At 53.3% G+C, this 19,522-nt stretch overlaps 5 protein-coding genes across 5 annotated transcripts; 4 read left to right on the plus strand and 1 right to left on the minus strand.

Annotated features, from left to right (window-relative positions):
* The first annotated feature begins 15 nt into the window (after window positions 1-15).
* QC762_200800 (uncharacterized protein) lies at window positions 16-4,232 on the plus strand. The gene is made up of 3 exons (XM_062886969.1): window positions 16-672; window positions 730-2,662; window positions 2,716-4,232. The coding sequence occupies exons 1-3, from the start codon at window positions 607-609 to the stop codon at window positions 3,966-3,968; spliced, it is 3,252 nt and encodes a 1,083-aa protein (XP_062746735.1). The 5' UTR covers window positions 16-606; the 3' UTR covers window positions 3,969-4,232.
* Window positions 4,233-4,704: 472 nt separating this feature from the next.
* QC762_200810 (uncharacterized protein) lies at window positions 4,705-6,174 on the plus strand (the record flags this gene model as incomplete). Its single annotated transcript, XM_062886970.1, has 1 exon — window positions 4,705-6,174. The coding sequence occupies one exon, from the start codon at window positions 4,705-4,707 to the stop codon at window positions 6,172-6,174; it is 1,470 nt and encodes a 489-aa protein (XP_062746736.1).
* Window positions 6,175-7,062: 888 nt separating this feature from the next.
* On the minus strand, window positions 7,063-10,795 carry STE7 (MAP kinase kinase (MEK)). The gene is given in 7 exon segments (XM_062886971.1): window positions 7,063-7,289; window positions 7,302-7,861; window positions 7,914-8,115; window positions 8,172-8,703; window positions 8,760-8,917; window positions 8,977-10,647; window positions 10,728-10,795. 5 exon segments carry the CDS (start codon window positions 9,235-9,237, stop codon window positions 7,764-7,766), a joined length of 1,251 nt encoding a protein of 416 aa, XP_062746737.1. The 5' UTR covers window positions 9,238-10,647; window positions 10,728-10,795; the 3' UTR covers window positions 7,063-7,289; window positions 7,302-7,763.
* Window positions 10,796-11,047: 252 nt separating this feature from the next.
* Window positions 11,048-16,153, plus strand: SPT6 (Transcription elongation factor spt6). Its single transcript, XM_062886972.1, has 5 exons — window positions 11,048-11,072; window positions 11,093-11,536; window positions 11,608-11,787; window positions 11,844-15,474; window positions 15,537-16,153. The coding sequence occupies exons 2-5, from the start codon at window positions 11,369-11,371 to the stop codon at window positions 15,815-15,817; spliced, it is 4,260 nt and encodes a 1,419-aa protein (XP_062746738.1). The 5' UTR covers window positions 11,048-11,072; window positions 11,093-11,368; the 3' UTR covers window positions 15,818-16,153.
* A 465-nt stretch (window positions 16,154-16,618) lies between these two features.
* Window positions 16,619-18,076, plus strand: QC762_200840 (uncharacterized protein). Its single transcript, XM_062886973.1, has 3 exons — window positions 16,619-16,984; window positions 17,044-17,737; window positions 17,797-18,076. Exons 1-3 carry the CDS (start codon window positions 16,775-16,777, stop codon window positions 17,889-17,891), a joined length of 999 nt encoding a protein of 332 aa, XP_062746739.1. The 5' UTR covers window positions 16,619-16,774; the 3' UTR covers window positions 17,892-18,076.
* Window positions 18,077-19,522: the final 1,446 nt, after the last annotated feature.

A 19,522-nucleotide genomic window follows, 5' to 3' on the forward strand; every position in this document is an offset into this window, starting at 1 on the left:
CCGTTCTTCTAGAATGTTTTAGGGCTGGTACGTCACTGGCTGCGATTAAGCGATGGATCACCTGCGGGCGGCTTGACCAACCGAACAGCGCGCAAAACATCCCGGTCCGGCAGCCCCCATGCACGGCCTGACAGGGCAGTTTTAGCGGGAAGTGGCCGCATTTTTCTTTCAAGGATCTGCGGGCAACACAAGGAACCTGCGGCGGGGTGCGACAGGAAGACCAGAGACGGATCGAACGGCGGCGGCAAGCTGAGGCAAGCTGTGGGTGGTGCTGCTGCCCGCTGCCGGAAGCTGCACCTCAGCTTGATCTGGGAACCTGACCTGCCTGCCCAAATGGAAGAAGCATCAAAGAAAGGAAACCAGGAACCAGCAAAAAAACAACCTCCGAATTCCATTGCATACCTCGATTCAAACCACCATCCGAACTCTCTGACGGCGAGGGACCTGTTCTTTTTTCTCCCACTCGTGTCCCTTGCATTTCCCCTTTCCAACAACATCAACACGTCTCTCTTTGCGTCTGCGTGCTGGAGACTTGTTGTTCTATTCCTAAGCCGCTCACCCCTAGGTTGTTCGAAGCTTATCTTCAGATTGACTATGAACTGCTAAATGAGCTCCTCTCCGACACTGCCTTCGCCAGGCCAATGGCCACCGCGAAGGCCCTCCAAAAGAAGTGTATGTTATTATACTCCATCACGCGACATGATCCCCAAACTAATCTAACATCCTCAGAAACTGCGCAATGGCACCTTCATCATCCCCGCCACCGGCGAGCGCTCCCGCCGCGTCTTGACCCTCCGCACCAACAGCTCCGGCCTATCCTCCCAAACCGACGGCACCCATTCCCGCTCCCTCTCGGGCCTCACCACCTTCCCCTACGAACAAACATCCTTCTCCGACCGTTTCTCCCACCTTGCGCGACAAACCTGCGAGAAATGCGCCTGGATTCTCCGCTGGCTCGACTCGCCCGTCGGCCACGGCGTGCTGAAATGCACGCTGGCGTACACACTCGGCAGTCTGGCTACCTTCTGGGCGCCCATCTCCGACTGGTTGGGCCGGCCGGACGGTAAGCACGTGGTGGCCACGCTGACTGTTTATTTTCATCCAGCGAGGTCCGCCGGCTCGATGATTGAGGCGGTGCTGATTGCCATTGTTGCGGTGGTGTATGCGCAGATTGTCTCGATTTTGTCCATGGCGACTTCGGTGCTGGTGGGAGGGCAGTGGCATTGTGTTCCCTTGGCGCATGCGCTGGTGCTGGCCGTCTTCATAGGGGGAGGATTTGGGTTTATTGGTTGGGTGAAGCAGCGGATGGGGAATCCGTTGGTGGATGTGGGGAGTACGCTGGCTTCGTTGGCGATTATTGGGGTGGTGACCAAGGAGACGGCGGTGTTGACGGGGGTGTTTTCGAATCAAAAGATTATTCAGATTCTCAAGATGTTCTTTTTGGGGGTCAGTGCTACTACCGCGGTTAACCTTTTGGTGTGGAGGGTTTCGGCGAGATCGTTGTTGAGGGACACCATGACCAAGTCTTCGACTTCGCTGGGACACATGTTGGCCTTGATTACGAGTGGGTTTCTCAGTGGCTCAGAGGAGGATGTCACGTCGGGCCAGTTTGCGGCTGCTTCAGCTGCGTACAACCAGGTGTATCCTCAGATGATTAAGAACCTACGGGAGTCCAAGTTTGAGCGGTATCTTCTGGGTCAGGAGAAACTGTACCAGCTTGACAGAGCTGTTGTAAGGTCTATGGAAAGGTTGGCACAGTCGATTGGTGGGCTCAGGAGCGCGGCCAACACGCAGTTTGCGCTGTTGAGAGAGTCGATGATGCAGGGGTCTGGAATGATGTCTCCGGCGGCGTCGCTCTACTCACCCGTCTTGCAGCGGACGTTGTCAAACACCCTTAAGAGCGGGAAAGGGTTTGGTATTTTGTCCGCGATTGACGAGGCGTCAGACGAGAGCAACGAGGACGAGAGAGGCCGTGTTAAGGACCGGCGTCGGTCGGATGCTACGACTGCTAGCATCCCGTTCCGCAACTCTTCTGATATCTTTGAGCTCTTTATCAACCTGCTGGGTCCGTCGATGAAGTCCTTGGCGTATACACTCTCCGAGGTGCTGCGCGACCCACCATTTGGCACGGCCCCCGACTATGAAATCACTATCAATGATCACTTCCGCCAGAGTCTTACCGATGCTCTGTCACTCTTCAACGGGGCAAGGGCGGACGCTCTTCAGGAGTTGTACAAGCACATCGAGCTGGATCGTACGAGATCGGCCAGTATCCAAGCCGACTTTGAAGAGGTGGCGGCGGCATGTGGCCACTTCAGTTTTAGCCTGCAAGCGTTTGGGGAGGAGATGCAAAAGTACCTCGACGTGCTGGATGACTTGAAGTTCGCCAATGAGCACAGGTTACGGAGCTGGCAATGGATGAAGTGGTGGGGCAACCGACGCGGATACAACAACCGCAAGATCACGTTGCCGTTTGACCATGCGGAACGGGAGACGCTGATCAAGCCGATCAAGAAGAGCCAGATGCCGAGGGGTATTGCGGATTCCATGGTGCAGAGACGTGATACGTATGCATGGAGTGCTGTTCCTGGGACGAACAAGGTTATTGCTACGCTCTCCCAGAGGCTTCTCCGGGTGTTGAGAAAGGTGGCGAGGGATGACAGTGAGTTAAATTTCTAGCTGCTATGAAATATGCCCATGCTAACAGGTAAACAGTCCGGTTCGGCTTAAAAGTCGGGGCTGGAGCAGCATTTTGGGCCATGTTTGCCTTCATTCCACAAACTAAGGATACTTACCAGCACTGGAGAGGCGAATGGGGTCTGCTGTCGTTCATGATCGTGTGCTCAATGACGGTTGGCGCATCCAACACCACAGGCTGGGCCAGATTTATGGGAACGGTGGCCGGTATCTCAGCATCGGGCTTCAACTGGACTATCAGCCAAGGCAGCGCACTGGCACTTATCCCCCTCGGAGCCATGGTGGCCTTCTGGGCCTTTGTCGTCATTGTCGCTTGGGGTAAGGCTCCGCTGGGTAGAATCACGCTCCTCGCCTACAACGTTTCGACCCTGTACGCCTACAGCCTGTCGCAAAAGGTGGATGACGACGACGACGATGAAGGCGGCTCGAATCCCATCATTGGGGAAATCCTCCTCCATCGTTTCGTGGCTGTCACGGCTGGTATCTTGTGGGGATTGATCATTTGCCGGCTGGTGTGGCCCATATCGGCACGCAAAAAGTTCAAGGAGGGCTTGAGCATGTTGTACTTGCAAATGGGACTCATCTGGAAGCGAGGACCGCTGGCTATCCTGCTCAGGAGCGATTGTTCCCGGTCCTATCTACGGTCTGGTGAGCAGGCTGCTCTCCAAAAATACGCCGCCCGGCTGGATGCCCTTCGTGGGAGCGCGACCAATGAGTTTGAGCTCCGAGGTCCCTTTCCAGCCGAACAATCCGCTCGTCTGATGGGCTGTGCGCACCGGCTCTTGGACGCATTTTACGCCATGTCACTGGTCACGCAGAGGAAGGGCAGTTTAACAGAGGGGGAGCGAGCGCTGCTGATGTACACGGCTGACGAGAGAGCGCAGCTGTGCGAACGCATCTGTCATGTGTTCCAAGTGCTGGCTTCTTCCCTGATGCTAGAGTACCCCCTGACGGACGCGGTGCCGAGTGTTGACCGGACGAGGGACAGGCTGCTGGCCAAGATTTTCCAATTCCGAAAGGAACACAATCCTAGCGTGGTGCTGGACTATTCTTCTTCTAATGCGGGAAGTGGTAGTATCGGGTCGTCGGGGATGGGGTTCGGAGGACTGCTGGGTAAGCTGTCGCATTTGAACGTGGAGGAGAGAGATTATGCTCTGCTGTATGCATATGCCTTGGTAACAGGGCAGGTGTCGGAGGAGCTCAAGGTGGTGGCCAAGGAGATTGAGGGGTTGTTTGGTGTGTTGGATGAGGATGCGCTTTTGTTGCAGTAAATAGGGTCAAGATTGAGTACGATAAGGGAGTGACGGGGGGCTAAAAAAGGAGTTGGTTTGGTTTGGGTAGGATGGGCAATGGGAAGAGGAAAGGGAATTTGTATGGGAAATAGCATGGTAATGATACCTAAGAATAAATGACATAGATGTACAAAGTTCACTTGAAGCCTTTGACGTTGGTGTGGAGGGGTTGTCCAATGCCTGGCTGGAGTCTGATGTTTTGTTAGAAAACGGACTTTGACTTTGAACTGGCAGGTTGTCATGGGCACCAGTCACTGAACTCATCCCGCGATATCCCAGACTTCCCCAGACTTTTGCCCGCCACTCATGATCATGACGCTGTTGACATCTCGCGACAACAGGCAGGACGAGGTCAAGAAAATGCCAAGAAAGACATTCTTGTTGTCTGATTGGACAATGGTTGGCTGACAATGGGCCTCTGTGGAGCGCTGTCTGAGCTGTGACCCGCCTGTTTCGCGTCGTCGCGAACAATTTACGCGTGAATGCAGCGCGTCGCGCCAGGGGCAGGAATCCCGGATCCCTGCCTTTGCTCCTTCGCGTTCTTAACTTTTTAGCAATCCACTCTCAACTTCAACCTGCACTTGCTTCTGTTTTCCCTCCATTCGCTCTTCCCAGCTGTTTTCAAGACATCGTTCCCTACCCAAAAGATACCCAGCTGTGACTTCCCATCAACTCCTCCAACAAAACATTACAGGAAAGAAAGAACCAGATCACCATGCCTGGTTTAATAACTCCGCGTAAGACGCGGTCGACCGTTAAGGGCACCAAGGTCCCTCCTGCCACGTCGAGTATTGCCAACTTAACAAAGATCTCCAAGCTCTCGACCCTTGGGAAGGACGTCACTTCCGAGAAGAAGGCCACCGCCGGCACCATCTTTGGTCGCACCTCCAACATTGAGATTGTCCTCACCACAAAGAAGAGGAAGGTTCAGGACGAGGTCGAGCCCACACCCAAGAAGCAATGTCGGGAGCCCGAGTCGAGACCAATCACGACTACCAGTCCTGTTTCGAAAAGGAAGAAGACTGTCACATTCGACCTGACTGAGAACTCCGCCCCGGCCAAGCCAACTCCAAAACGCGCCGCTCCGGCATCCACACCCAGCAAGAAGCGGTCATACCAAGCCGACGACGAGACCGATGCCTCTTCTCACACCTCGGCTCTTCTGGAACGTCTCAACATCCGAACCCCAATCCCGAAGCGCACCAAGACAGTTGTCACCCCAGCCCAAAATGATTACGACCTCCCCCGAGAGCTCCTCGACCTCCTCGACATGCAGACCGCCTTCCTCAAGACCCTGAACATGGAATACGCCCACAATGGCACCAACTCCCCCATCGACCTCCGAAACCTCTACCCCAGTGTCACCCGCACCTGGGGAAAGCGTAGAGTATTACTCGTCGACATTCAGCGTCTGCTCGGAGTCCTAAACTGGACACCCGCCAAGTCCTCCCCCGAACCCCTCTTCATCCTCTCCGACTATGGCCGCCAGAAAATCTGCATCGACTTCTCCCCATCCCTGCCTGCGGGCCCGATCAGAGAGGCCGACTTGAATATGGATTTCAAGTCCAACCTCCGCACGTTGTGGATGTCCTCCAACAAGAACGTCACCCTCTTCCTCGGCACCCTCCCCAAGGCTCCAATCAAGAAGTGCGAGAGCCTTCTCAAGGCCACGATCCCAAAGCAGACAACCCTTGACTCCCTCAAGGCTGGTATCCAAGCCAGAAAAGAAGCCGAGCAAGCCGCCAAGGAGGAAGCCGCCAAGAAACTCGAGCAGGCGGTCAAGCCTGACGGAACAAAGATGACGCTGCTGGAGCGGATCAAGATGAAGGAGGTGGAGCTGAAGAATATGCCCGCGGGTCCTACGCCTCAGGAGCTGCAGAGGCAGGCGGCGCTTCACAGGGCGGAAGATGTGGCGGCCGTGGTTGGGATGTTGTGCAAGGCCAGTGGTGGGCAGGCGAGGGTGTCGTTTACGATTCAGCAGGTCCTGACCAAGCTGAAGGATTCGCTGAGGACGCCGATTAGCAGGGAGGACGCGGGGATTTGTGTGAGGTTGTTGGCGGCGGAGGTGACGCCCGAGTGGATTAGGGTTGTGAAGCTGGGGGCGAGGGAGATGGTGGTTGTTACTGTTGCTGGGCAGCCTAGTCTGACGGTGTTGAAGGAGAGAGTTGGCAAGTTGTTGGATTGAGAGGAGGTTGAGATTAGGGCTGTCTGGGTGTGGCTTGAGGTTATTTACGGAAAGGGTGGGGGAGTCTGGGTTATGGCTTGGGAAGATGATGCGTAAGGAAAAAAAAGGACATGGTGATACCCCTGTATTTTGTTGGGGAACTTTGTTGTATAAATTTCTGGGAATGGGGACTTTGGGGGTATGTTGTTACTACTACTTTTATAACTTTGCATTTTGGGGTGGGCATGGCATTGCGTTTTTGTTGTACTTTATGGGAAAAGTACGCGCGTGGTATTATAGCATAGCATATTTAGACTGAGAAGTCTTCGTATTTGAATGAAGAAGAGTCAAAGCAAGAGTTGTGCCGGGTGGGCTTGATGTGTGTTGGTGTGGAGATATATACTCATCACTGCGGAGCAAAGCTTTTGGAAGAGGATTTTTGTTTTGGTTTCAAACAGCAAGAGGTAGGTAAACAGTTTGGGACTTTTTGACTGAGATGGTCATTTTTGAGAGGAGAGAGATGCTTGCATGCATGCCATTCTCAACTTTTTCGGAATGGCACTTGATAGTCCGCCGACTTTTAGAAATCCTTGGTAGGTCTCCGAGGATAGTTGTTGATAATCAGTTCAGGGTATTCAAAACATTCCATACCTACCATGATGCCCAAACCCAGTGTAACAAAAGCGTGAGCACAAGGATCTCTCATAGCTGCTGGCTAGATAGGCAACCTGGAATACAGGCGCACAGTGTTCAACCAAGTTTATTGCACATTGTACAAAACCCCTATCATCTTCCATCTTGACTCCCCTTCCAGATCTAACAAAATCGCCTGCCGGGCTTGGCACACAATATCCATCGTCCGCCCCATCCATCCAAGCAGCTTCCCAAGCCCCTCCCAGAAAACCCATCCCCCCGTATCCTCCCGTTTAGGCTGGGCGAGAAGTGATGTTGTAGTTAGGTCAGGACAGCTGTTGGCTTGATTAAGAAGGCGACGGCATAAACGTGATCTGGTCTGCTGATATAGAACTGGAATTTCATCGCTGAAGCTATGGAGAGACTCTTTCTTTTTGTGCCCACGATTCTGAACAGATCAGGGGTGGAGAAAAATGTGAGCTGAGAGAAAATAGTGGAGAAAATTGTGAAGAAAATCGAGGAGAAAAACAAGTCTGAAAAGAGATGATGATGTTGATGCAAGGAAACACCCTTTTCTCGTACGAATGGTTTCTCTTAGTAGTGCCTGCCGCCTGAGGACGACCCCGGCCCCATGGCCCGTCGTAGGTTTTCTCTTCTCAGCTCCTCGGAGGTTAACTGTCTTCGCGGCGCAGGAGGGAGAGGTCCGCTGGGAGGAGCTGGTCGCATGGGCAACGACATGGTGGTTGATTTGGTGGCGGTACTGGGAGATGATGTGCGTTGAGGAGGAGCCATGCTCGGGGACGCTGTGCGCTGGGGGGGAGCCATGCTAGGAGAGGCGGTGCGCTGAGGGGGAGGAGCTGTACGTTGGGGAGGAGGAGCCATGCTGGGGGAGCCGGTACGACGAGGGGGCTGTTGGTCTTCATAGGCAACAGAGCCAGAGGGTCTGGATCTGTGCTGCATCACCGAGTTCGTGCTGGCTACTCGCGGTCCCAGTCCCGGATGTACATTCGCTCCACCTGCGCGGCCAAGGCTGATTGATCCGCTGCCGCTGCGTGGCGGGGGTCGTGTCGGTACGCTATCAAATTGGTCACGAGGTGACACCATGGTCCCCAAGATGGGAATCTCACCTGAAGTGGGTGTTTGCTGAACCCCCCCCTCATTCTGTGCTGGGTACGATGGCGAATCACTGGAGCGCAGGAGATCCTGGATAGCCGGAGAGAGCTGCGGTGCCAGATGGGACTTGCGGTTGTCCCTATCCATAAGACCGCAGGCCCATTCTCTCAGATCCACAGGTGTTCTCTTGGCTGCTTGTACAAAAGGATCGCGATCCTGTGGGTTGGGTCAGTGTCGGTGTTGAGTAACATGCTAGGTGAGCCATCACTTACAAAAAGCTCTTGAGGGGTTGGTCGGCGCTCGGGTTCCTTGTACAGACACTTCTGAATCATATCATCAAGAATCTGAGGGAAGGCGTCGCTCTTGGGTAGCCTGGGCGCGGGCTCGTGTACAATCTGCTGAAGCAGGTCAAGAATACCGGCAGGGGCGCTCTCGGCATCAGAGAGTTGGTCCGCTGCGGCGAATGGGAACTTTCCAATAGCCAGTTCCATGATGGACAAGCCGAAACTCCACACATCTGACTTGACCGTATACTTCTCACCCTGAATTCTTTCAGGGGCCATGTATGTTGACGTACCGACAAAGGTGTCAGCGATCGAGTTGATGAGCTCACCGGATACGCCAAAATCGCAGAGCTTGATGGATCCTCGCGAGTTGACGAGGATGTTGGAGGGCTTGATATCGCGGTGCATGATGTGGTGTTTTGAGTAGAGGTATGTAAGACCTCCAAGAGTCGCCTCGGCGATCTTGCCCAGAACATCCACACGGACGGGACCGAATACTCGTGATACCCGGTCCAGAGAGCTATCCGAATTACTGTCAGCCGTGTCAAACACCTTGAGAGCAAGAATACAACACACCCGACATCCATGTACTCCATGCACATGATCACATCGTTGTTCTCGTTCAGGAAAGCGCCGTAGAAGGTCACGATGTAGTCGGAATGGCAGCCACGCATAATCTGAAGCTCACGAACTATGCGCTTCCGCATCTCCTTCTTGGCCTCGACATGAATGATCTGTGATTTGGAGGTTAGAACACCCAAGGAGCCAAGCAAGCCACCTTACGAAGACTAACCTTGCGGGCCATCACTGTGTTGGTCGGGATATGCTTGACTTTGCTGACGGTTCCACCATTGCCAGCTCCAAGATCCTTGATGATCTCCAGGTCTTCAGGCTTCAAGTCCAAGTTGAACTCGATACCAATTTCTAGCTGTTCGTCTTCCCCCTTTGGGCGAGCATTCTCGGCGGTCGGGGGAGGCTTAGGGGCGGCAGGTGTCAGAGCAAGACCCTTGACGTTCTTGCGCTTCATAGAGCGCGGGGCGAATGCGTCAGCCATGGTAGACGGTTCGAATTCGCGACGAGTCTTGTGTTTTGATTGTCTGGAATTACTGAGCGCGCGCCGAACCTGATCGCAATTGCCTGCGGGCAGGAGGCAACACAGGTGGAGTTTGGGCTCGGGGGGCTGGCAGGCAGCTTTGGACCGTTCGTCGGGCGCCGGTGAAAAGTAGTCTGTTGCTCCGCGGTAACCCTCTCAGAGCTACCCGAGACTAAAGATAGGTATTACTGGCAACGGATTCTCGCGTACGTCCTCGGGGTGCTGGGCTCGTCGCGTTTAGTGAGCGGTGGATCGGGCAAACCACAGTGTTGGAGAGGCCCTCGTAACCTGGAAGTCCTTGAGGCGGTATACGTATAATATGTAGGCTACAAGCCAGGTAGACACAGACAAGGCGCAGCACAGGTTCAAAGAGATAGTGAGTGAGGCCTTAAAGCGATGGCAGCGGAGAAGGAGGTTTCATTCAGAAAAATCGGGGGGATGTGGACGTTTCCTAAGACTGAGTGTCGCGGACGGTCAGTGGCAGTCAATGTGGGGTTCCAGGAGGTGGCCTGGGCTGCGAAGAGAGAAACGAGGCACAAAGGAGGGGTGGTGTCCGTGATCCCCTGCGATTGGGAGGGGACAGGGGATGAGCCAGGGGCACGTCCCATCAAGGTGCCCTCCACCTGCCAACTGCCACTGCACGCTCACCAATGATTTCTAGAGAACGGCTGGTTTTGCCGCCAATATTTGCAATGTCTTGGATGAGAGTCAGCAGTAAAGGAAATGCGACTGGATTTCCCAAGATGCGAATAAAAAGGCGCAGAGTTGACTTATCAGTATAGTCCATGTCTCTCAAAGCACAGTGTTTGGTTGAAATGGACTGCACTGTGTAAGATAACCAAGACTCTCAGTTGTGATGGGAACCCAACTTTGAAGATAGGCTGGTAGCTACTGTAAACCTAGGTGGTAGGTCCGTCCGTTATGGCCTGGATCTGAGGTCATTTTATTACGAATTCAATATCGAGGTGCAGGATGAACAGTCCCCTTGCACTGGCAGGAAATCTCGAATCCGCGGCGAGAAATAGGGGCAGGCGTGTTTCGTCTGGTTTTGGTTTTTGGTAAACCATGCCGTCTGGCTTGATTGGGAAGATTTCATGCGACCTCCTCTATATCTGAAGAGAGCTATCGCCCACGACCGCGGAGATAAGCGCTGGGCGTTTAACTGCCCACTGCGTTTGGGCTGCTACCGCCACGCTACAGCCGTCCTCCCTTGATGATCTCATCCCTGGCCTCCAAGAGCCGAGTCGTTCTCGGCCTCCACTGCACATCAAGGAGTTTCCTGGGTAGCTTCCGCCCCCGCGCCGCCCCGCTGCCGGGGAAGCGAACGCCGAACCCACGTGCGTCAAGCCCGGGATGCTATTCCCGACCGACCTGAAGCTTTGAAGAATAAAAAAGTGAGATACTACAAAGAACAGAGACTTGAACTGTAGTTGAGACAGGGGACAGTGTACGTTACACATCATCAATATCAGGGATTTCTGAGAATGATATTACAGAGCTTAAAAATCATTGGGATGCGGCACCAGTGTGTGGATCTGAAATGGAAAGTATTCTTCGCTAACCAGCAATTTTAAAGGATGCCGGGATTTTGCGTTGGAATCGAGGGAATATAAATTCAAAGCAGCATGTACTCAAAGGTTGTGCGTTGGCTACTGGGCGAGAATAGTTAAAGTTGAATCCCAAGTCTTACATCACTGGACCTTGAAGCACGGACCACCTACATACTCTGCACGATTACAGGCGAGGCTGAACGCGTCGTGGTGCCACAGTTGGGGCGTGCGCTGCTCCAAAAAAACCAATCTTCCTGGCTTCGCAGCAGTGTCAGCCTTCCCGTCTGTGTCGCCGGCAACTTTTGGCAGCAGGCAGCCAGAACCTTTGAGATCCCCACCACTCGCTGGTCAACTTGCGCCGGCCACTCCTTTCCCTTTTCTTTTGCTTTCTTTCCTTCTACACCACACGCCCGCGCCCAATTGCCAGCGGCGCTTCCCACTATCGCAAGTGACCGCTTTTTGGCCAAGGAACAAAACGCGCCAACTTACCCCGTAATACTGCTGCAGACCGACCTTCAGTTTGCGCGATCCCAACCACGAAAATGAGCAACGACTTGCGCAACTTGATCGATGGCGAGGCCGAGCTCGATGACGAGGATGATGATGCCTCCTTTGATGAGGAGGCCGGCGAGGGCCGTAGGGACAAGCCCTTAATCGATGATTCCAGCGAGGAAGAAGATGATGACGATGATGAGGAAGAAGCTAGAAGAGTATGCTCCACCTTCACCATGCGCCCCCCATCCCTAGTTTCTGTTGCTAATTCATCTTATGACATGCCTAGATTCGAGAAGGCTTCATTGTCGATGAGGACGAGGAGGAAGAAGAGGACGAAGATGTCGAAGAGCGACGCAACAGAAAGAGGCGTCGGAGAGCCGAAAGAGAAGAAGAGCAACTCGATGAAGAAGATCTCGATCTCATCGGTGAAGCAAACCCAGACTGGGGACGCAAGGCACAGCCCCAGGTACGCTCAGCCAGTTGATCATACCAACATTCATCATGTGCTAACACCATGTCCAGCAAAACAAGTTCAAGCGGCTGAAGCGCGGCCATCGCGATGAAGATCGTGGCTCCGAACGCCGCGGCCTGGCCGAGATCTTTTCCGACGATGACGAAGAAATGGCCGACGACCGAGCCTATGGCCGCCAGAGCCACCGCCAAGCCGACGAGTTTGATGACTTCATCGAGGAAGACTACCCCGAAGATGATGAGGAGCGCATCCAACGCCAGGAGGATATGGAAGTTGCCCGGCCGAGAGATAAGGGTCTCACCGTCGATACGACTGGTCTGGATAAGGAGGCGCTTGACGACATGGAAGCTATTTTCGGAAATGGCGAAGATTACGACTGGGCTCTGCAGATGGAGGAAGAAGAAGAGGAGCGCGAACGTGAAGAGCAACAGATCGAGCTCAAGGATGTTTTTGAGCCGTCGCAACTCAAGGAGAAGCTCCTTACTGACGAGGACAACGAGATTCGCGTCAACGACGACCCAGAGCGTTTCCAACTGGATCGCAAGCCTTTCCAACATCAGCAAACTTCGGCCGAAGGGTTCAAGGAGGAAGCCAGATGGATTACCAACCTCATCTTGCCACACAAGCGCCTTTCAAGTGATCTTCACGGACCTTTGACCAAGGCTGTGTGCCAGGTACTCGAGTTCTTCGTCATCGACGCCTATGAAGTGCCCTTTGTTTTTCAGCAACGCCGAGACTACCTCATTCATGCCAAGAAGTCACGAAACTTGGATCGTGATGATCCGGATGCTCCCGCATTCAACATTGATGCCGAAAAGTTGCTTAACCAGGATGATCTCTGGCGCATTCTTGAGCTGGATATCAAGTTCCGGTCCCTGGTTGAGAAGAGAACAGTGCTCGAGAAATCATACAACAGCTTGAAAGAGAAGCTCAACATCCAGGACGACATCATCGAAAGCATGACTCGTGCGGCCGAAACGACAGAAGAGTTGCAGGATCTACAGGATTACTTCAACTTCCGGTACTCTGCCGAAATCAAGCAGGCTGCTGCCATGGCCGCTCAGGAGGAGGGTCACCAGACCGAACAGCTCAAGCGTCCGGGCACCAAGACAGCCCTCTTTGAGCGCATCAGGAAGTCCAAGGCCTACGAGTTCGTGCAGGCACTCGGAATCTCGCCTGATCAACTTGCCAGAAACGCGCTACAAGACGGAAGGAGGGTTTCATCTGATGACAATCCCCAGGACCCCATCTCGCTCGCGGATAGCTTAGTGGACAACTTTTTCTACACGGCCGAACAGGTTACCAACGCGGCCCGCCAGATGTACGCAGAAGAGCTCTTCGTCAGCCCCCGGATGCGCAAATTCTTCCGTAAAAACTACTACGGCACTGGCATTGTGAACTGCCGTCGCACAGAAAAAGGTCTCAGGAAGATCGACGAGTCTCATCCATATTACGAGATCAAGTATCTTGTCAACTACAGCATCATGGATTTCGTGGATCGGCCCGAGGTGTTCTTGAAGATGATGAAGGCAGAAGAAGAAGGCCTGGTGGAAATTCGCGTCGAGCTCAGCAACGAGCGTAGCTTTAGGAAGAATCTTTACCAAGATTTCGTATCCGACAACTTCAGCTCGCTGGCTGATGCGTGGAATGGGGAGAGAGAAAAAGTGCTCGACATGGCCATTAACCGTCTCCACAAGGTGATTGAGAAGGGTGTCAAGGAATCCATACGGACTGCGTGCCAGGAACGGCTTCTCCAAGCCTGTCGTGAGGAGTATTCTAAGCGTCTCGATCAAGCCCCGATCAAGCCCAAGGGCATGGTTCTCGGCACAGTACCTCGAGTGCTTGTTCTCACCAACGGCATGGGCGACCCCGGCCGCGACCCTATCTACTGGGCGTGTATGGACGAGCATGGCAAGGTGAATGAGTATGGCACCTTTAGCAACCTGGCTCGGGATGAGAACCAACGCGAGGAGTTTGCTTCGCTTTGCGTACGGAAGGAGTTTGACATGGTCGGTATTTGTGGCTTTTCGGCAGACACACAACGACTCATCAAAGACGTCGAGGGCCTCATCAGCGACAAGGGTCTTATGGGCCCTCCCTACCCTGACCCGAAAACTGATGAGAGTCGTGTCGATCTCTTGGACGTTGTTGTCGTCAACGATGAGGTTGCGCGCCTGTACAAGGACAGCCCTCGGGGCGTCACAGACCACCCCACGTTGAATCCTCTTACTCGCTACTGTATCGCTTTGGCTCGGTATATGCAAAATCCGCTGAAGGAATATGCCGCTCTTGGCAAGGATGTGATCTCGTTGTCGATCCACCCATACCAGCAATATCTCCCGCAAGACAAGCTCCTCAAGCAGTTGGAGACGGCGATGGTTGATATGGTCAACCTTATCGGTGTTGAAATCAACGAAGCTATGAAGGATCCATATACCGCAAACTTGCTTCCCTATATCGCTGGTCTTGGCCCTCGCAAGGCGCAGCTTTTGATCAAGGGAATCAATGCCAACGGCGGTGTCGTTAATGCTCGTGACGAACTGGTTGGTGATTTCTCTCGCCACAAGATCCCAGTGCTGGGCCCAAGAGTGTGGAACAATGCCGCAAGCTTCCTCTACATTGAATACGACTCTACCCATCCTGACTCGGATCCACTGGATAACACACGTATCCATCCCGAGGACTACGACCTGGCTCGCAAGGTCGCCGCCGATGCCTTGGGTCTCGACGAAGAGGATGTCAAGGCCGAGACGGACCTTAATGGACCAGCCGCTATCGTTCGCAAACTCTTCAATGATGATGTTCAAGAAAAGGTGAATGAGCTGATCCTCGAGGAGTACGCCGAGCAGTTGGAGCGCGAGTACTCGCAACGGAAGCGCGCCACGCTTGAGGCTATCAGGGCAGAGCTGCAAGTGCCGTTTGAAGAGCTTCGCAAGAACTTTGTAACTCTTACTGGCGACCAGATCTTCACCATGTTCACCGGTGAGACAAGGGAGTCGCTTTGCGAGGGTATGATTGTGCCAGTCAATGTCCGCGTTGTGAAGGACGACTTCGCTATCGTCAAGCTCGACTGCGGCATCGAAGGCAGAATTGAGGCTCATGAAACCTCGCACCGCCACTCCGTCAAGGATGTTTTGAGCGTGGGCCAGACGGTTCAAGCCAAGCTCATCGACGTCAACCGCAAGGACATGACCTGCAAGCTCACCATGCGGGAAGAGGAGATGCGCAGACCTTATCGCAAGAACTATGATCACGGCCGGGATCAATGGGATTATAGACTGGAAGATGCCGACCGTGAGGAGCTGCGCGAGAAGGACAGGGTGACGGGACGCACTCAGAGGGTCATCAAGCACCCGCTTTTCAAGCCTTTCAACAGCACCCAGGCCGAGGAATATCTCGGCGGGCAACCCCCCGGAGAGGTTGTCATTCGGCCATCGTCCAAGGGTAATGACCACCTTACCATCACGTGGAAGGTGGCCGATGGTGTCCACCAGCATATTGACGTGCTGGAGCTTCAAAAGGACAATGAGTTCTCTGTGGGCAAGGTCCTCAAGGTCGGGAGCAAGTACACATACACCGATCTGGACGAGTTGATTGTCGACCACGTCAAGGCTATGGCGAAGAAGGTCGATGAGCTGATGCAGCATGAGAAGTTCCAGAAGGGATCGCGTGCCGATCTTGGTAAGTTCTTCCTCCCAACATACTGTTCTGGCCACTGATGGATCACTAACACGTCAAAACAGAAAAATGGCTCACAACATATATCGATGCCAATCCAACTCGTTCCACCTACGCCTTCTGCATCGACAAGAAGCACCCGGGCTATTTCCACCTGTGCTTCAAGGCGTCCAAGAATTCCAAAGTCAACGGATGGGTGGTCCGTGTCGTACCCCATGCTTACGAGCTGATGAAGAACGCCTACCCGGATATGAGAGCTCTCACGAACGGGTTCAAGCTCCGGTATCAAAGCGAGATGCTGAAGATGCAACAGGGTGGCGGTGGAGGAGGGGGCCAGAGACGCTAGTAGTGTCTACGTCGATGGTTCTGTTTTTGGACGAGTTTGGGGTTGTTATCAATTTTATGTATTCTCACTTGCCTCTTATCTTTTCAAGGGGCGAGCAACAAAAGAAAAATCATGGATTTCAGGCTGGTTTTGGTTTGGCATGCAAGGCGGGCGGTGAATTGAAGAAAGGGAGTCCTAAGCGAACGAAAAACCAGAAAGTAGAGTTTAGTAGATAAATGTTTGACAAGGAAAGGGCGCATATAGGGGACAGTGCCATAAAATTGTAGTTTAAAAGTGTTGTTAATGAAAAGCAGTCACCTAATGCATATGTTGTTCGAGGCCTGAAGGGAGATGGCATCGGGGCTGGAGGCCACATAGCTACTACATAGGAACAGTTCGCCGAAGAGATCACCTTGTGTGGCAGTTTCACCAAGTCTCACCAAAGAAGCGAAGCTCTCATGTTGTGGACAGAATAATGGGTACTGCAAGTTAGTCATACGCATAATCACTATCAAGCTATCAACTTACACCTTTTTCAAAAGTATATAGGCCTCTTAGTATTCTTTTTATGCCTATTAGCTATCTTTTAAGGTATATCAATTACTTTTTGAGGCCTATCAACTATCTTTTGAGGCCTATTAACGATCTTTCGAGGCCTATTAACGATCTTTCGACGCATGGTTGAAGACTTATGCAGCGCTGGTGATTTTGTCCACGTGGCTCTGAAGCATTAATCAGAGCCATTGAATGCAACCCTAACCCCTAACCATTCATCTGCACCATGGGTACGTCACCGCCAAGACTTTTGACCACAAGGGTTCACGTCGCTGAGGACCCCTCTTCAGGGAGCTCCAGCTCAAACGTCCTGTTACTTCCAACAGAAACGGCACAGCTCTGGACCCCCCCCATTCCTTCTCTGTCTCTGTACACATCTACTACCTCACATCAGTCCCGCATTCATCACCGCATATTCTCAAAATGCCTATCCCAGAACCTGATCTAGCTACCCGAGCTCCCGAGAGCGACGCTGCCGAAGACCAGCAAGACTCTCCAGCTCTTTCTGCCATTGCCGCTCCAACTCCTCCTCCGGAGCAACCACAACTATGCGACAACTGCGTATCTGACAGACCAACTCCAGCTGGCAGTGGAGCGCCACAAGGAGAGCTCACTACTCTCGGCGGGATAGATGTACAGCGTCCTTAGACCCTCACCCCTACCAACCGGAACTAACTCTGCCCTCCTGCCAGGTCTACATAACCAAACCCCCATCCTACCCCTCCACCCCAGCCCGACTACTCCTCCTCTTAACAGGCGGCACCGGTCTCAAGTCAACCAACAACCAGCTCCAGGCCGACCTCTTCTCCATCGAGGGCAACTACGTCGTCGTCATGCCAGATCTCTTCTCTGGCGACCCGGCGCCAAATTCCCAAGTCAAGGAAGACGACCCCGACATCCAAGCTGGTGATGGGGGAGGCTTCTTAGGGATGTTTAAACTCAAGGCTGTGGAGACGGCCAAGAGCTTCATGATTGACATGTGGCTTGCGCGACACACCGAAGACAAGATCCTACCCATCATCCACAAGGTTCTGGACGCGGCAAAGGAGGAGTTTGCGGATGCGGTTGGGAATGGTGGGGGGGTGTATGCGGTGGGGTATTGCATAGGGGGACGGTATGTCCTGTTGCTGGGGCAACAGAGGGAGAAAAGGGGGGAGGATGTGGAGCAGGGGGATGTCAAGGAGGGACCGTGGATCAAGGCGGGTGCGGTGGCGCATGCGACGATGGTGTCGAGGCAGGATTTTGTGGGGTTGAAGGCGCCGGTTAGCTTGGTCAATGTGGAGAGCGATCCTATGTTTCCTGATGAGGTGAGGGTTGCTGGGGAGGATGAGATGAGGAAGGGGGGGGTGGAGCATGAGGTGAAGGTTTATCCTGGGGTCCCGCATGGTGAGATTTCTTTCAATCAGGGGGGTGGTGAAAGAGAGAGTTGGCTAACGTGATGATAGGTTTTGCTGTTGTGGGGGAGTATGAGGATGGGAATATCAAGGAGGCGCAGAAGACGGCGTATGGACAGATGTTGAAGTGGTTACAGGATCATTGATGGGGGAAGGGTGTGGACTGCTGGTTAGGATCGGGCGTCGTGGGCACTTTTTTCTCTCGTTTTCGAAATACCTATGGAATGGGCAGAGCAATGGCATCATGCAGGCAGGTTCAGTGTTTGGGTGGCTTATTGCTCTTGTTATTCGTCCTAAATTGACAGCTCAAACAGAACCAAAGCGTCACTACTTTTCTTCACAAAATGACATGTGAAAGAATATAATTGCTGTTGTGGACGTGGACCGGCGTAGAATGATTGGCTTAGGCGAACCTCAAGTAATAGAACGGGCGCGGAAGAACCCCCAAGCACAGTCATGCACGTCCCGAATTTTTAGGACCAGTCGCCATCTGCGATGTACTTTGATTTCCACCCCCAAACAGGTTGCGATGAACAGTATAACATGAAAAGCACATCAAAAGCCGCTTCGAGCCAAGTCTATGGAGGATCATGGCGTCCCTCGCCCAGGCAGGCTATGGACTCGAAACCGTTGAGGGAGAGGATTGTCATAGTGGTCAACGTCATCTGTAAAGGCACCACGGGGAGCCAAAACAGGTAATCGGCCACGGGGCGGGAGCAGACATTGTAGGCGCCGCCCGGCTCATATGGTCACCTCTCTGGCGGTGGGTGTTGTCAGGTGAGACACAAGGCAAACTGCGAGGCAGAGAAGCGATTCTTCAGTCTGCCCGGGCAAGGGGTTCGGGCACTGCTCGTTGTCATGATATAAGACTATCAGATCGGCTTTCTAAACACTTGCCGGCTCTGCAGAAGTAGGGTCTATAGCCCGGAACCCCATGGGGATATGATCGAGGCTCTAACAGCAGTTCGCAAGATAAACCAAACTCCAAGTTGTAGAATCTCCACACAAGCAACTGACATCTTCCTGGGAGATTTCTCGCGTTCTTAATGTTGCTGAAGTAACAGGGCAGACAATGCGGCTTCGGCTGCTTGGTCTGGCTTGGGGCGGGAGTGGGAAAGGGGGGGGGTGGGACGGGAGCTGGAGAGAGGTTGAACAGCCTGGCGCGTAAGCCATATGCCCAGCATACACGTTGAAACAGCCCACCATTATAAGCTCTCTACACGCTGGTTTGTTTCTTGATCTTCCTTTCTCAAGTACTTCCTTTCCCCCCCTCTCTCTTCCAATTTTGACACATCATCACACTCGTTTCCTGCCCAACTTTTGCACCTAACACCTTCCCAAATGGACGTTATCCTGTACCTAGCCGGCTTTAGAACTCGGAGGCATCGAAGGCAGCAGCCTCATTCCGACGCTCACAGAGCAGATTCCATGCGCCGTAGACTTCCGACCAACAATCGCACAGAACCGGCGATACAGCTTGTGGCGGCTAACAATGAAGAAACCAATCATACAATTGAAGAAGCACGCGATGTAGATTTGCCCGATACACCTAACGCTGGCGTACCTGAGGCGAACAGCAGCACATCTCTGGAGATGAAACTGAACGACCTCATCGAACTCGTTACCTCGCTCACCGCCTCAATCGTAACCAGGCCCGAAAACATAGGCTTTGCCCAGTCACCAACTGGTTTGGTTACCAACACCTCGACGACGGAGCGAGCCATTAATGAGCATCAGCCAACCGATGGTCTCGTTGAAACCGCGGCACCTCAACAAG

This window comes from Podospora pseudocomata (assembly GCF_035222375.1).
Source record: "Podospora pseudocomata strain CBS 415.72m chromosome 2 map unlocalized CBS415.72m_2, whole genome shotgun sequence".
In the NCBI taxonomy this organism is placed as follows: Eukaryota; Fungi; Ascomycota; class Sordariomycetes; order Sordariales; family Podosporaceae; genus Podospora; species Podospora pseudocomata.

Coding starts and splice junctions, on each gene's coding strand:
- QC762_200800 (XM_062886969.1), top strand. CDS start 607: ATGAGCTCCTCTCCGACACTGCCTTCGCCAGGCCAATGGCCACCGCGA. Junction 673..729: donor GAAGGCCCTCCAAAAGAAGT/GTATGTTATTAT, acceptor TAACATCCTCAG/AAACTGCGCAATGGCACCTT. Junction 2,663..2,715: donor AAAGGTGGCGAGGGATGACA/GTGAGTTAAATT, acceptor ACAGGTAAACAG/TCCGGTTCGGCTTAAAAGTC.
- STE7 (XM_062886971.1), bottom strand. CDS start 9,237: ATGGCTGACGCATTCGCCCCGCGCTCTATGAAGCGCAAGAACGTCAAG. Junction 8,918..8,976: donor ACACAGTGATGGCCCGCAAG/GTTAGTCTTCGT, acceptor TCCAAATCACAG/ATCATTCATGTCGAGGCCAA. Junction 7,862..7,913: donor TCAGCAAACACCCACTTCAG/GTGAGATTCCCA, acceptor CCAATTTGATAG/CGTACCGACACGACCCCCGC.
- SPT6 (XM_062886972.1), top strand. CDS start 11,369: ATGAGCAACGACTTGCGCAACTTGATCGATGGCGAGGCCGAGCTCGAT. Junction 11,537..11,607: donor ATGAGGAAGAAGCTAGAAGA/GTATGCTCCACC, acceptor TGACATGCCTAG/ATTCGAGAAGGCTTCATTGT. Junction 11,788..11,843: donor GACGCAAGGCACAGCCCCAG/GTACGCTCAGCC, acceptor CACCATGTCCAG/CAAAACAAGTTCAAGCGGCT.
- QC762_200840 (XM_062886973.1), top strand. CDS start 16,775: ATGCCTATCCCAGAACCTGATCTAGCTACCCGAGCTCCCGAGAGCGAC. Junction 16,985..17,043: donor CTACTCTCGGCGGGATAGAT/GTACAGCGTCCT, acceptor CCCTCCTGCCAG/GTCTACATAACCAAACCCCC. Junction 17,738..17,796: donor TTATCCTGGGGTCCCGCATG/GTGAGATTTCTT, acceptor ACGTGATGATAG/GTTTTGCTGTTGTGGGGGAG.